The following is a 15,736-nucleotide window of genomic DNA, read 5'->3' as shown; positions in this document are numbered from 1 at the left end:
GACCTGACACCAAGAATCGGAAGCTTAACTGACCCAGTTACCCAGGTGCCCTGTTCTTTCTCTTTGAATCCCTGAAGTCCCTAAGTCCTAAATTACTAAGTCAAAGCAAAACCCTTAGTTACTAATTGTAACCTCCACTCAGATAGATGCTTTGGACTGACCAGGACAAAGCCCATATTCCTCAGAAAGACAAGTTAAAAACTAATAATTTTAAACATCTATAGCTAGAATACCTATGGTCTCTAATATATATACATTTTTCCTTTTTGTAAACGCAAGTACACAAGTCCTATGAAATAGCTTTGCTTATTTTAGATGACATAATAATGATATGTCCCAAAATGTTGAAGTGTGTCTGATTTTCATCTTTTGCCATACTCACTCTTTGTTCAATGAATCTTCTTATGATCTTCCCTGAACTCTTGTTTAATAAAATAAAACAAAGCACATTCGAAATCTGATTTAGCATATCTTCACATTTTGAGGTAAGCAGATAGAACAGATGTTAGAGCATAACTTCCTCTGTATTTCTATTTAAAAATGTTAGCCTGTTTTCTATTCAGCATTTTCCAAGTTAGCATGAGTTACTAAAAACAAAATGCAAGCACAGACAAAAAAGAAAATGGCTGTGCCTTCTTAAGAATAAAATCAATTAAATAAGGTTTTTCAAATGTGATCTTAATAGTAATAAGTTTAGAGAGGGAAAAATAGATAATTTAGATAGTATTTCATTAAAAATTCCTAATCTCAGATGTTTCAAAAGAGGTGTTTGAAGACATTCAGTTGAATGACGGTTAGATACATTTTGGGAGATATAATTATGGCATGAAAATAGAAAATCCATTACCTACTCTTTAGTACCTCTAAATTATTCTTATTGTATAAGGAGGCCTACCATTATACTTCTAGTTCATCAGTAAGATCTTTTATAGTAAAGCTAAAATAAGGGAAGGAAGTCTTGTATCCCTGAAAAGTCAAATTGATGTATAGAGTTCCTTACTTTTGATGTTTGGAAAACTTTTTTATTTCTTAAATTTCAGATATTGGCATTTGGTAATTTGATACGACCTAAATATACATAAGCAGCTAGTATCAAGAAGTTATGTCTTAGGTTTAATCCAGATAATATGCACAGTCTTCTGACAGGATTCCGCTTGAAAAGCAGCCTTCTTTCTCTGCCCCGAATCAATATCTCCCACCTCAGTTATTTTCTCTCTTTTCTGTGTTTTGCACCCATTTTCTGTAATGTTTGCTTTCCTTCAGTATATTAATGTGTTTAAGTCTGCTCTGTCAAAAAAAAACAACCCTCTCTGAATTTTATGCCTCATCTAGGTACAACTTAATTTTATTCTCATTCGAAGGCCTGTGAGGAACCATGTCGCTCATTACGTTTTGCAGCTCCTCCATTCTTTCATCGAACTACTGAAATCTGATTTCTCATCTTACTTCACTGAGGTCAGGGCTGATATCCTAATGGTGAAATCCAAAGGCCCCTTTTCAGGGGACTTGTCATTTCATCTCTGTGTAGCACTTGACATTGATGGCCACTCTCTTCTCAGTGAACGCTTGCCACCACTCTTCTCTGCTTGCTGAGTGCATTTCTGAGCATGTTCCAAGCTCCTCTAGCAGCTCCTTTTACTCTATTCATTCCTTAAATTTTGGTGTTTCCTAAATATGGATTCTAGACCCTCTTATCTTTTCATACCTCATGTGCTCTTGGGAAGATGTAGTCTCCTGTCATGATTTAAACATCCAAATGCTCATGACTTCTAGCCAGCCTCTTCCTCAGTTTTCCAACTTGGGTATCTTACAGCCTTTCAAATACATATTTGCTTGGATCTCCTACAAGTAGCTCACATGCATTATATCTGAATATTCACCAACCATGTTCTTTCATGTACAACTTGTCTTCCTTTATTCCCTGTCTACCCACTCAACTAATGTAGAACCCTCCAGGTCTTTTCAATATCCTGCAACACCCCTCATATCCCAGTAACCAAGCTGTCACTAAGTGGTCCTCATTTACCTTTCTCATAGTTTGAAAATCAATACACCACACCCCCCTCCACCACCACTTTCTGTTGTTGTTTTTTCCCAGTGACTATTGTACTGTGGTTCAGACTTTCCACATTCTGTTCATGGAACATCCCCTATCTCTTAAGTCTTTCCACCATCCAGTCTATTCTCTGTAATACCAGAGTGTTTCATCCACAAAGAAATCTGGAGATGTTTACCTTTGTTTAATCCTTTCCACAGTATTTTGTTATATAAGGGATACACTATATGAACCTTAAAGTTTTTCATGGACCCTTTAAATCTATTAATACTCTTACTCTCCCAGGCACTTTGCCCTCCAGCAACACCATTTGACATTATTTGAGCACATTCCACCATTTCATATCTTGGCCCTTCAGATATGCTTTTTTTTTTTTTTTTTTTTTTTTTCTGTTTCAAATTCCATCTTCAACTGCTGGTGAACTAATTCTTTCTCAAAGCTCAACGCATGTGTCACCTGCTCTCTGCAACATCGTCTGCCCTTTTTCCAACTTCTGTCAAGACCAGTGAAGACAATTCTGACCAATGATTCCCAAACCCTATTTTCTCCCGCATGAGGTCATGTATTTGTGTGCTTTCCACTTTGTCTGTCTTGCACTTTACATTTCCCACGATAGGCAGTCTCTTTCTCGGAGGCACAGAGGTAACCCCTGCAACAAATTTTCTTCTCCTCTTTCTTTTCCAAGGTTTGCCTCCAGAAGCATATCTACTCCCTTTCCTTTTTATTGCCCCATTCGTAAACTGCAGATAATATGATTAGCTTAATAGTTTAAAAAACAAAATATCCTTAGTTGTGATTAATGTATAGAAACCATGCAAATGAAGAGTTCTGTCTTCCGAGAAAAAATTAAAGTCTTGAATTGAAGTCATGTATCAGAGTCTAAAGCATTTGTGGGAGGAAACAGAAATCTCTGCTACATCCCTCCTCATCCTCAAACATCCTTTGTGAAACACTAACATCTAAGGTAAATTGAAAATGATTTCTTATTCAATTGCAATATTTTCCTTTTCTTATTTTTTCAAATGCATATTTTGGCAATGCGAACCCAATATTTTAAACAAATTCCTACTTTGTGCATTGTGATCTGTCCTAGGGACAACACCATTTTTAAATGGGAAATTATGGTCTAAATTTCAAACAACTGACTTATTGATATAGTTAAACATATTCATAAGTATGGAGCTGCCTTTTTGTAATATTTTTGATTTTTAGATATCATAACTTAGCAATGGGCTCTTTCTCTGTCTCTCTCTTTCTCTCTCTCTCTCTCTTTTTAAATCAACAAGTATGGCCTCTAATTCTTGTCTTGTAGAGCACCTTTAAAACACTTGATGATTTTTTTCCCCCAAACAAAAATAATGATACCAGCTGATTCTTAATGATCAAAAATAAACTCCCTGAAGAAAAAATTGGATTTCAATTAAGTTTTGAAAGAGTACTTTATGTCTTGTTAAGGGCTAAAGTGAATTGTGAATAAACCCTAAGATCAACACTATTGCTTCTGACCTAGAACATAACTGTTTATAACTTGTATTTTCTGAGAACTGCATAAATGACATGTAGATGTAGGTTCCTTTCTATTATGGACGTAAAATGAAATATTAGCATTGAATGGAAATTCTGTCTTTATTACAGGGGACTTGATAGTAAGTTGAACTGGTAAATAGGCTTTAGATTTGATCTAGAATATAAATATCTTGAGCTGTTGCTGTGCAGACTTTAAGCAATCTGGGGTAGGCTGCTGCTGCTGCCTAAACCATTGATACCTCCAGAGTTAGCACAGACCTTTTTGCTGCTCCTGGTATGGTCCATGGACCAGCATCATTTACATTACCTGAGATTTTGTTAGCAATGTAGGATCTCATTCCCCATCCTAGATCTTCTAAATTCAAATCTGCATTTTAAGATATCCACATTATTAAAATACACATTAAGCTAAGGGAAGCACTGCCTTAGACTGGTGGAATATTATGTTCCCTCACTGGAGAAAGATGGAAAGCCTTCTTATGCAAAGAGACCAGACTTCTGTCTCTACTCTTTAGCTCACTCCACCACCTCTCACAGGTCCTGTATTGCTCCTTTGCATTTCATAACAGGCTTATGCCTCCTCCTTGCTGGATTCTACACCTTGACCTTTGCTGATAACTAGTTAGAGTTTTTCCATTTCAGTGAACTGTCAAACCCCCAAGTCCAGTTTTTACCTTTCCAAAAATCCCTCAATGTGGGTGATCAGTTAGAAGAATTCATCTTTTGGGGATCCCTTTGCACCCACTCTATGCCCCAGAGTCGATGGTACTTATTGTGTGTTTCACATTTTAATTACCTTTAATCTTGTCAAGATTTCTGTATATTTTTTGATTGCTCTCCTTGATTCGGTACAGTTACAAAACCTTATTAAATATTTCTGGGGGTGCCTGGGTGACTCGGTCAGTTGAGTGTCCCATTCTCGATTTTGGCTGAGGTCATGATCTCACAGTTTGTGAGGGATTCTTTCCCCCTCTCTCTCTGCCCCTCCCCAGCTCGTGCACACGTGCTCTTTCTCAAAATAAATAAACATTTAAAAAAATATTACTGAATGTGGAATATTTTAAAATCATACTATCTTGGCAATAAATGTAAGGTATTAAATTTTTCATTTACTTAGAATTATCATGTCCTGATTTTTAATGTTCTTGGAACTTAGTTTGAGCGGTGGTCACCTACAAAACTGCAGTTTCTTTTCAGTGCTAGAGGTACGCAGTTAGTCCTTTATTGGTGAAGATTTAGTGAACAGCTTATCTTTTTTTCTTTTTTTGGGGGGGGTGGGATAATATTTTTTCAGTTGGAATTGTATAAATCTAAAAAGGTCTGGATTGTTTGTGAGAGAATTAAACAGTTTGCTCTCCTCTGTTCCTGCCAGGCAGTCAGCCCCAGTCATCTGTTCAGTTGCGGAGGCCTGTGGATAAGCTGAGGGTGTTCTGGGTCCTTTTGTCACTTTGGACATGGTTATTCCTCCCCTGAGAATCTGACCCCAGAGAAGATTGTGGTTAAATGGCGATTTGGGATTGCCTATGACATTGTCTTCTTTCCCGGCACCTGCATGACTGCTGTTATTTATTACTAACCGGAAAGCATTGACACCACTGCTTAAAATCATTTGCCTTTGTCAGCTTGTAGTAAGTTTTGAAGTAAATTTTGCCCATTTAAAGAAGAAAAAAAAATTCTTAAGGTATTGGGGAAGGCCAGGAGTTTAAGATGAGTTTGTATCTATATTTGTTGCTCTGTGGATTTTACTACAAAATTTCTGTGTTAATGGTTTCAAAATGAGATGATAATACATGTACTTATAGGTCACAATACATGTTCTAGTTGAACATACAAAAGTTGTGGCATTATTTATTACTTTACTGTTAGAGTAGATTTGTGTTGTAATGGAGAAATAGGAAAACCATTACAAGACTGTCATTTTTTCACATTAAGAATACCATAATGTGAAATAATATATTGCACATCTATTAAAAATGTCTGTTTTAAAATTCTGTGGCAAATATTTAAACTAAATATGTATTCCTAACATTAGCTATTTATTTTTAATGAATAAAAAAATGCAAGAAAAAAATGTCTGACCCACTAAATCATCATATTTCACATCTTTCATTTAATAACAATGCAGTATTTCAGGATACTATATATGAAATTATTTTGAGTTTCTTTTTCTTTTTTGTGGGGGGGAGAGAGAGAGAGAGAGGCACCACAAGTGGGGGAAGGGCAGAGAGGGTGAGAGAGAGACAGACTCTGAAGCAGGCTCCATTCTCTGAGCTGTCAGCACAGAGCCCAACATGGGTCTCAAACCCACGAACTCTGAGATCATGGCCTGAGCTGAAGTAGGACACTTAACCAATGAGCCACTCAGGTACCCCTGTTTTGAGTTTCAAAGTAGATCATGGTAAAGAGACCTCAGGATAGTAAAGGGTTGCAGGAAAGTCACAAATGGGTAGTTATTTAGTAAGGTATTAAGTATGATATTGATAGTTAGGTTTTGGAATTGCACTGTGTTGAAATTGCACACACGTAAAAAGGCATATGTATTTTTCTGATACCCAGGTTTATGTCATGATTTAGAGCTTTTTTTGTTACACTTACTTTTAAATATCTTAGACAAAGTGTGTTTGCAATGATTTTTATCTATACCTGGGCCAACTAATCTGAGAAATTTAATTTCCTGAAGATTGAAGCTACTTAGCATCCAGCTCTCTTCCTGAGTAACTTAAGTGAAAATGTATGTCTGCCAGACTGTGCTTTCTATCAATCATAAATATAAAACACTATAAAACAGTGAACCAAATTTGCTGATGCAATAGCAAGTGGAGCGGGTTAGAACAGAATGGATGGTTGATATTTTCAAGATCACTCTGTCTTGTACTCAGTAACATAGTCTGGTTTTGTTACTTCGGTATGTTTGTTCCTCTTGTCCTTTTCCTCATGTTACTATATGATTTTTTTAAAAAGGGATATAGTTTAGGCAGTTACCAAAATCAAACTATAATCATTCGACTCTATGATTATATAAATTTTAATTTGTGAATACATCAGAACGCTTTCACTTTAAAATATTTTAAGATATTATCCATATTAGAAAAGAACTTCCTTGGCCTGTAATATAAGAAGTCTGTTATGTTATATATAAAGTTTATATAAGTATATGTGTATATGTATATAAATGCACACACAACCCCCCCATAGTGCTCTAATATTGTTTAAGCTTCTCAAAACTAAAAGTCTTTAATGTATGTATTCTAAGAATCTAACATATATTCAGCATGTTTTTGAGCAATTGAGTTATTAAGTAAGTTAGTAGTCTCCATGTCCAGCATGGGACTCAAACTCAGGACCCTGAGTTCAAGAGTAACATGCTCTACCTCCTGAGCCAGCCAGGCGCCCCAAGCAATTGTGTTATTTAAATATAGTTGCATCTTCTATGTAGATGATTGGAACTTGGGGATAATGCTTAAATATGTAGCAGTTCGGGTAACCTAGAAATCTCGCCACTGTTCTTGCCGTCTTTAATTCCAGCTCTGTCCTCTCCTATTTAACATCACTATAAATTCACCTGCTCATTTGCTTTCAGTGATGCCTCCAAATTGTACCTTAATGTAGTTTGGTCTCCTCCTACTTAGACTGTGAACAGGTTGAGGGTAAGAAGCATTTCTTACCCATCGTTGTATCTCTGGTGCTTGGCATATTTGTGAGGTTTCATAGCAATTTCTTGATGAATGTTTTGGAATAATTATGTATGCTGAGAAAATTTCTGCTTTATGATTCTTTTCTCTTTAACTCTTGGTCTTTTTTGTTGCATCCATCTAATGTCTGCACTCAAAAGGGTTTGATATAATTCAACCTTGATGGTGAGGAAACATACAGATTTAATTATAATAAGATAACATGTTTTAGAGTTTTAATAAATTTACTAAAGCTATCTGATTTAGTTACTCCGAAGCTTTATAAAGCAAAGTCTCCTCTCATGTATGTATTTATTTATTTATTTTACAGAAATAGAGACAGAATGGTCATTTTGTTATTTCTAAATATTTCTTTGGGAAATATTTCCAATATTTTAATATTTCCAATATTTCTATTTCCTCTCATCAACTAATAAGAATGGAGGACTCCCATGAGCCTCCTATGCGATGCCTTAATCTGATCTAACAATTGGGGAAAAAAAACAGGAAACAAACATGAAAATTTGTTTAGTGCAAAAACATTAGTTATCTATGTGTAAGAACTTTTGCAAAGAGCTTCTTGCTAAAGCTGATGCCATTTATTCAGAGTGATGAATGTTGATTTCATTTATTTTTATTACATGGATATAGTATAGCCTAGTGAATAATTGAATTTATGCATTCTTTATTATTGTTGGCAAGGCTGTTTTTACAGTCAAGACAAAGTAGCTGACAATTAAGGTCATATGGATTCTGGACCAAATGAAACCAGAGAGCATAAGGATTGGAAGAAATTAAGACCTCGTAAAGGAGTTACTGATCATCTAGAAACATTTTTGTTGTTGTTTTAAGTTAAATTAATGTAATATTTAACACTTATTCTAACCAGCATAGAGTTTAGGGAAGCATGTATTTTGGTAGAGGGTAAAATATTTAATGATGTTAAATTGAAATAGTGGCTCTTTTTATAAAAGAGCTGGTTAGAGGACTAGACATAGGTAATCAGATGGAGACTTAGTCTATAAAAAGTCAAGCCAGAATAAGATAAAGCAATGATCAGAAAGAGGAAGAGGAGGTAAATAAATGCTTGAAGACTTTACTTGGAGGAATAAAAAATAGTTCTTGTTAATTCCTGGTCTATATATTTTATCTGTCTCAGGGAAAAAAGTCTATTACATACTTATGTTTTTAAAGAATAGGGCACATCATCAGGTGATAGTTAGCATCCAGGGGTCAGATGTTCATTTTCAAGCATGAGTAGAATCTCATTTCTGGGGAGAGTTTACTTGTACCTTTTCAGCTCCAAACTGGTTAACCTCATACATATTTAGAGTTTGATTTTTTTCTTCCTTTTTTCTTTAAGGAATGGAGTTAGAACATTTTACAGTAAGCAGTGTAAAAGTGTTTTTGATATTTTTGATAGATAATATTTTATGTGAAAGTAGCATTTGTGTTTATTTTCTTTCACAGCAGGATTACAGATTATCCCCAGTGACTGTATCTAAGAAAAAAGTGATGGAAAGTCTGGGTCTACTATATACATGCTGTTCCATTTCATTTTAATTGAATTGGGGCTCTTAGATCACCTGCGGGAATGTGTGCTTAACTGATGGGCAGTTCTTCATGTCTTCAACTGCTGTGTAATTTTCCCTTGAGCATATGTATCTCTTAAACATTAACGGTCCATGTTGAAAATAGAGGGTGGATAGCAATTGACAAACAGCTCTTTCTTAAGCCAAGAAAATCTGAAAAATATAGATTAGCGTATGCTAGCTTTCTATATTAAGGACTCTAGTATGTAATCCTAAAACATATGAAAGATGTCTCTTACGTTTTTGAGCATCCCAACATTTTTCGCGCTATAAAGTTCCTAAATTATTTCTTGTTTTAATCCAATATAAAACCCCAATTCCAATGAAGGTTTTGTGGTTTTTGTGTATTGTAAGGTACATAGATATCATTTTATTTTAAGATTGTAGTTTTAAGTGATTTTTCTATCCAATGTGGGGCTCGAACTTACAATCCTGAGATCAAGAGTCACATGCTCTGCTGACTGAGCCAGTCATGTGCCCCTAGATATTTATATTCTAATATCTTTACCTTTAATTTTTTAATTGAGCTCAACACAGTTGGGCAAGTTATGCTTTTCATTATCTTTAGCTTGTTACTTGAGGAAGAATACTCTCTTTTAAATATGCAAAGGATGCTAGTTTTTGTATAGGTAAAATAGCTTCCTTAAATTGTTTTTTTTTTCTTGATCTAAATAACATTAATTTCTTTTACTCTTCATTGCATATTTTTGGTTAAAGTTGCCTTGTCTATAGATAAGGAATAGGTAGGTTATCAATAGAGAAGAAGCAGACAGATACACAAACATTCAAACATTCACACATTCCAAAATTTGAAGAAATGTTGAAGTAAACTATAGGTAATTTATTGACAGGACAACTTACCATATAAAATCTGTATTTTAAATGCATACATTTTGATATTAAATTCAGGAAATGAGTATAAGAAAAGAGTAATGTAGTCCTTTCACTCATTTCATTTAAACGCAAATGTCTGGGGGGGGGGGGTGTTGCGCCTGGGGGGCTCAGTCAGTTAAGCTGCTGACTTGGGCTTGGGTCATGATCTCATGGTTCCTGAGTTTGAGCCCTGTGTCAGGCTCTGTGCTGACAGCTCAAAGCCTGGAGCCTGCTTCAGATTCTGTGTCTCCCTCTCTCTCCACCCCTCCTCTGCTTGTGTTCTCTCTCTCTCTCTCTCTCTCTCTCTCTCTCTCTCTCTCTCTCAAAAATAAACATTAAAAAAATTAAACACAAATATCTAATATTATTTAAAAAAAGAAAATATATAATGGTCAAGTTGGCTTTGTCCCAGAACTGGAATAGTTTAATATTAGAAAATATCTAACTATTATTTGCCAAATTAAATGATCAGATGGAAAAAACACATTATCAATAATGTGTTGATAGTTGCAGAAAAAAATGTATTTGGTTAATTTCTGCACAAATACATATTGCAAAAAATTGTTAGCAAATTAAGGGTACATTTATTTATTTTTACTTTTTTATTTTAGAGAGCAAGAGAGCATAGGCAGGGGTGAGGGGCAGAGAGGGGAGAGACAGAAAGGAGAGAGAGACACACAGAGAAGAGAGAGAGAGAGAATATCAAGCAGTCTCCACACTCAGCACAGAGCCCAATGTGGGACTTGATCCCACGACCCTGGAATCATGACCAGAGCCAAAATCAAGAGTCGGATGCTTAATTACTGAGCCACCCAAGTACCCCAGCAAATTAGGGCATTTTAAAATTTGAAATAAAATATCTACAGAAAAGTCTTTTAAAAACATCATCTTAGGGGCACCTGGGTCATGATTTTACATTTCATGAGTTGGAACCCCAAATTACCTCCTGGTGTCAGTGTAGAGGAGCCTGCTTGGGATTCTCTCTCCCTCTCTCTCTGCCCCTCCTGTGAGTACTCTCTCTTGCTCTCTAAAAATAATCCTAAAAAAATAAATATGAAAAAAATCATTTTAAATAGGAAGATACTATTAAGATACTATTAAGAAAATAGGTATAAGAAATTATGCTCATTTTTACCAATTTCATTCAATTTTATACTAGTATGAGCTGCTAGTTTTGTCAGTGCAATAAAAGAAGAAAAATAAATTTATGGTAAAAGGATGGGAAAGGATAAAACAAAACTGCCATGATTTATAGATAAATGTGATTATTAAGAGAAAAATAATCTACAAATTATTAGAAATTATACAAGAAGTTAAGCATCTGGATATAAAATTCAATATGTAAAATCAATTCTTATTTATTAACGATGACCAAGTAGGAAATATAGTTTTTAAGATTCCATTCACAAAAGTAATACAATTATAATATACTTTGGAATATATCTATTAAGAGATGTATAAAATGTACACATACACATTGTAAAACTTTACTGAACTCCTTTAATAATAGATAAATGATAAACTATCTCGTATTTATGAAAAGGAAAACTTTTATATCAAAAGATGTTTAGTTTTTTCCAAATTAACCTAGAGATTCACTAATATTCTAATTCTCATTTAATTATATTCTGATTTCATATATGGAGTATATATAAAAACTTTACAACATAACTTTACATGAAATTTTAGGGGAAAATGGAGGACTATTCAAAAAGTAGGAGAAAATGTTTAATCCATATGAAAAAAATTAGAATCCTCTTATTCACTGATAGCTTTGACTACCTTAAAATTAAGTACTTCTCATCAAAAGATACTTAAAAAATAAACTACGGATTAAGACATAGTTGTTGTTGTAAAATTAAACCTGCCTAGGATTAATATTAAGGATAAATGAGGGTCACCTGGGTGGCTTAGTCAATTGTACATCCAAATCTTGATTTTGGCTCGGGTCATGATCTTGGGGTCATGAGATTGAGCCCTTTGTTGGGCTCTGCACTGAGCGTGGAGCCTACTTAAAATTCTCTCCCTCTCCCTCTCCCTCTCCCTCTCCCTCTCCCTCTCCCTCTCCCTCTCCCTCTCCCTCTCCCTCTCCCTCTCCCTCTCCCTCTCCCTCTCCCTCTCCCTCTCCCTCTCCCTCTCGCTCTCCCTCTCCCTCTCGCTCTCGCTCTCGCTCTCGCTCTCCCTCTCCCTCTCGCTCTCCCTCTCCCTCTCGCTCTCCCTCTCCCTCTCGCTCTCCCTCTCCCTCTCGCTCTCCCTCTCCCTCTCGCTCTCCCTCTCCCTCTCCCTCTCCCTCTCCCTCCCCCTCCCCCACTCCCTCCCTCTCTTTCCCTCTCCCCCCGACTCCTCCCCTGCCCCTGTCCTCCACTCACACATGCTGCCTCTCTGTTAGAAGAAAAGAAAAAAAAAAGAATAAATGAACTCCTAGAAATCAATAAGAAAAGGCAACAACTTAATCAAAAATGGGCAAAAGAAATGAACAAATATTTAATAGAAGAAAGTCATGTAGGTCCAGTTACCATGAAGAAATGAGATAATAGCAGGTTGCTAGTTCAATAAAATCCCACTTTCATTTAGCATAAATTTAAATCTAGTAACTTTAAGTGTTAGAAGGGATATGGATCACCAGCGTCTTATGAATTGTTTGGTGTAGTATAAACTGGTATAACTTCTCTTGAAAAAAAATGTATTCTAGAATTTAGCACTCACAAATTGTATGTTTCAATAATATTACTCATGAGAGTTTACCCAAGAGAACTTCTTGCCTATGTCTAACAGGTAGTATGTTCAAGAATATTCATAGAGATTGGAAGAATAAATATTGTTAAAATGTCAATACTACCCAAAGCAATCTACACATTCAATGCAATCCCAATCAAAATTGCGCCAGCATTCTTCTTGAAGCTAGAACAAGCAATCCTAAAATTTGTATGGAACCACAAAAGACCAAATAGCCAAAGTAATACTGAAGAAGAAGACCAAAGTGGGAGGCATCATACAATCCCAGACTCTAGCCTCTACTACAAAGCTGTAATCATCAAGACAGCATGGTATTGGCACAAAAACAGACACATAGACCAGTGGAATAGAATAGAGAACCCAGAATTGGACCCACAAAAGCATGGCCAACTAATCTTTGACAAAGCAGGAAAGAATATCCAATGGAAAAAAGACAGTCTCTTTAACAACTGGTGCTGGGAGAACTGGACAGCAACATACAGAAAAATGATACTAGACCACTTTCTTACACCATTGATGACAATAAACTCAAAATGGGTAAAGGACCTGAATGTGAGACAGGAAACCATCAAAACCCTAGAGGAGAAAGCAGGAAAAAACCTCTCTGACCTCAGCCACAGCAATTTCTTACTTGACACATCTCCAAAGGCAAGGGAATTAAAAGCAAAAGTGAACTATTGGGACCTCATGAAGATAAAAACCTTCTGCACTGCAAAGGAAACAATCAACAAAACTAAAAGGCATCCGATGGAATGGGAAAAGATATTTGCAAATGACATATCAGACAAAGGGCTAGTATCCAAAATCTATAAAGAACTCACCAAACTCCACACCCGAAAAACAAATAATCCAGTGAAGAAATGGGAAGAAACATGAATAGACACTTCTCTAAAGAAGACATCCGGATGGCCAACAGGCACATGAAAAGATGCTCAACGTTGCTTCTCATCAGGGAAATACAAATCAAAACCACACTGAGATACCACCTCACGCCAGTCACAGTGGCTACAATGAACAAATCAGGAGATTATAGATGCTGGTGAGGATGTGGAGAAATGGGAACCCTCTTGCACTGTTGGTGGGAATGCAAACTGGTGCAGCCGCTCTGGAAAACGGTGTGGAGGTTCCTCAAAAAATTAAAAGTAGATCTACCCTTTAACCCAGCAATAGCAATCCTAGGAATTTACCCAAGGGATACAGGAGTGCTGATGCATAGGGGCACTTGTACCCCAATGTTTATAGCAGCACTTTCAACAATAGCCAAATTATGGGAAGAGCCTAAATGTCCATCAACTGATGAATGGATAAAGAAGTTGTGGTTTATATACACAATGGAATACTACTTGGCAATGAGAAAGAATGAAATATGGCCTTTTGTAGCAATGTGGATGGAACTGGAGAGTGTTATGCTAAGTGAAATAAGTCCTACAGAGAAAGACAGATACCATATGTTTTCACTCTTATGTCGATCCTGAGAAACTTAACAGAAGACCATGGGGGGAGAGGAAGGGGAAAAAAAAAAAGAGAGGGAGGGAGGCAAACCATAAGAGACTCTTAAAAACTGAGAATAAACTGAAGGTTGATGGGGGGTGGGTGGGAAGGAGGGGAAAGTGGGTGATGGGCATTGAGGAAGGCACCTGTTGGGATGAACACTGGGTGTTGTATGGAAACCAATTTGACAATAAATTTCATATAAAAAAAAAAAGAATGTTCATAGAATCACTGATAAGAATAGAAAATCAATTCATAGAATCATTGTTTACAATGGCAGAAAGAACTCAAATGTTCATCATCACACCTTGAATAGCAAGGCATTGTAAATATACTATTTTTGTGTGTATTTGAAATTTTCTGTAAATGAGGAAGAATGAATGAATGACGAAATAGAAAGGATCACATAAGGGAGCAGGAGAGAGTGAAAAGGAGTGGGAGTGATTGTGAGATTCAAGCAAAGTGCCTGTAATTAATGGTTTCATGAAAGTCAATGGGTGTTCCATTTGAGCTTTACAACAGTTCTGTATCTTAAACAAGAAGTAATGTGCTCCATGAACCCCAATGTGTATAGCAGCACTATCAACAATACCCAAAGTATGGAAAGAGCCCAAATGTCCATCGATGAATGAATGGATAAAGATGATGTTGTGTATATATACAATGGAGTATTACTCAGCAATCAAAAAGAATGAAATCTTGCCATTTGCAACTACGTGGATGGAACTAGAGGGTATTAATGCTAAGCAAAATTAGTCAGAGAAAGACAAATATCATATGACTTCACTCATATGAGGACTTTAAGATACAAAACAGATGAACATAAGGGAAGCAACAATAATATAAAAACAGGGAGGGGGACAAAACATAAGAGACTCTTAAATATAGAGAACAAAGAGGGTTATTGGAGGGGTTGTGGGAGGGAGTCGGCTAAATGGGTAAGGGGCATTAAGGAATTTACTTCTGAAATCTTTGTTGCACTATATGGTAACTAACTTGGATGTAAATTTAAAAAATAAAAAAAAAAAAAGTAATATGCTCCATGAGTAGTGTCCTTATGGGGTAATAGGGAATTGTATCTGTATATCACTTTTATGTAATGTGACAAGGTATTTGGGTCACTTAACAGGGGAAAATATGAAATTAAGCTTTCTGGTGGTTAAGCCAGTTGTGACTATTGTACCTTAATATCTTCTTTTCTCTATAATAGAGCTATGTGGGAGGCAGTATATATGGTGTAAATAAAGCAAGTTAGTATTAAATATAGCTCTATTTCCTATCTCATTCACACATAATACTGGTATATATGCATATACGTACATATATATATGTAATATATGTACACACATTTTGAGTCATACTTTTTCTTCATTTGAAACGATAGAGCTTTCTAAAAGTCAATAATGAAATTTTCTTATAAGCAGAAAATTGAGCCCTTAAACTTTTTTTACCTGTTTTAAAATATGTTTTGCATTTAACTTTGAGTATTTTCAGAACATGACATTTTATGGAAATCATGGGATGTGTCACAGACTGAGTATTTTGAGATCATTTGTCAGCAGAAGTGGAAAATTTATTTGTATTTTATTTTTTTGGGGGGGAGTGGAAAATTTTTATAGTGATGTGATCTCCAAAATATCTGCAAGGATGGTGATGATAGTAATTACAGGAACAATTATTATAAAACACCATTCACAGACTGCTTATTGAACACTAAGCATAGTGTTAATTGTTTTTAATCATCATGTCAATTGTTCTTTGATTTAGATATTGTTATCCTCTCAGGTTCA

General features: G+C 35.8%; 1 protein-coding gene across 15 annotated transcripts in view; it reads left to right on the top strand.

Moving 5' to 3' along the window:
• CEP128 (centrosomal protein 128) overlaps positions 1–15,736 on the top strand; it is a 383,862-nt gene that overhangs the window by 206,734 nt on the left and 161,392 nt on the right. Inside the window, exon 20 of one of the 15 annotated variants that reach the window (XM_042943971.1) lies at positions 4,956–5,422. The exons of the other annotated variants lie outside the window; for them this stretch is intronic. Within the exon in view, the coding sequence (XP_042799905.1) occupies positions 4,956–5,056 (101 nt within the window). The 3' untranslated portion in view covers positions 5,057–5,422. Of the gene's footprint in view, positions 1–4,955; positions 5,423–15,736 lie in introns of those variants that run through there. 15 annotated transcript variants of the gene reach the window in all.

Source organism: Panthera leo, chromosome B3, assembly GCF_018350215.1.
Source record: "Panthera leo isolate Ple1 chromosome B3, P.leo_Ple1_pat1.1, whole genome shotgun sequence".
Taxonomy (NCBI): domain Eukaryota; kingdom Metazoa; phylum Chordata; class Mammalia; order Carnivora; family Felidae; genus Panthera; species Panthera leo.
This window is presented reverse-complemented; position numbering and strand designations above follow the sequence as displayed.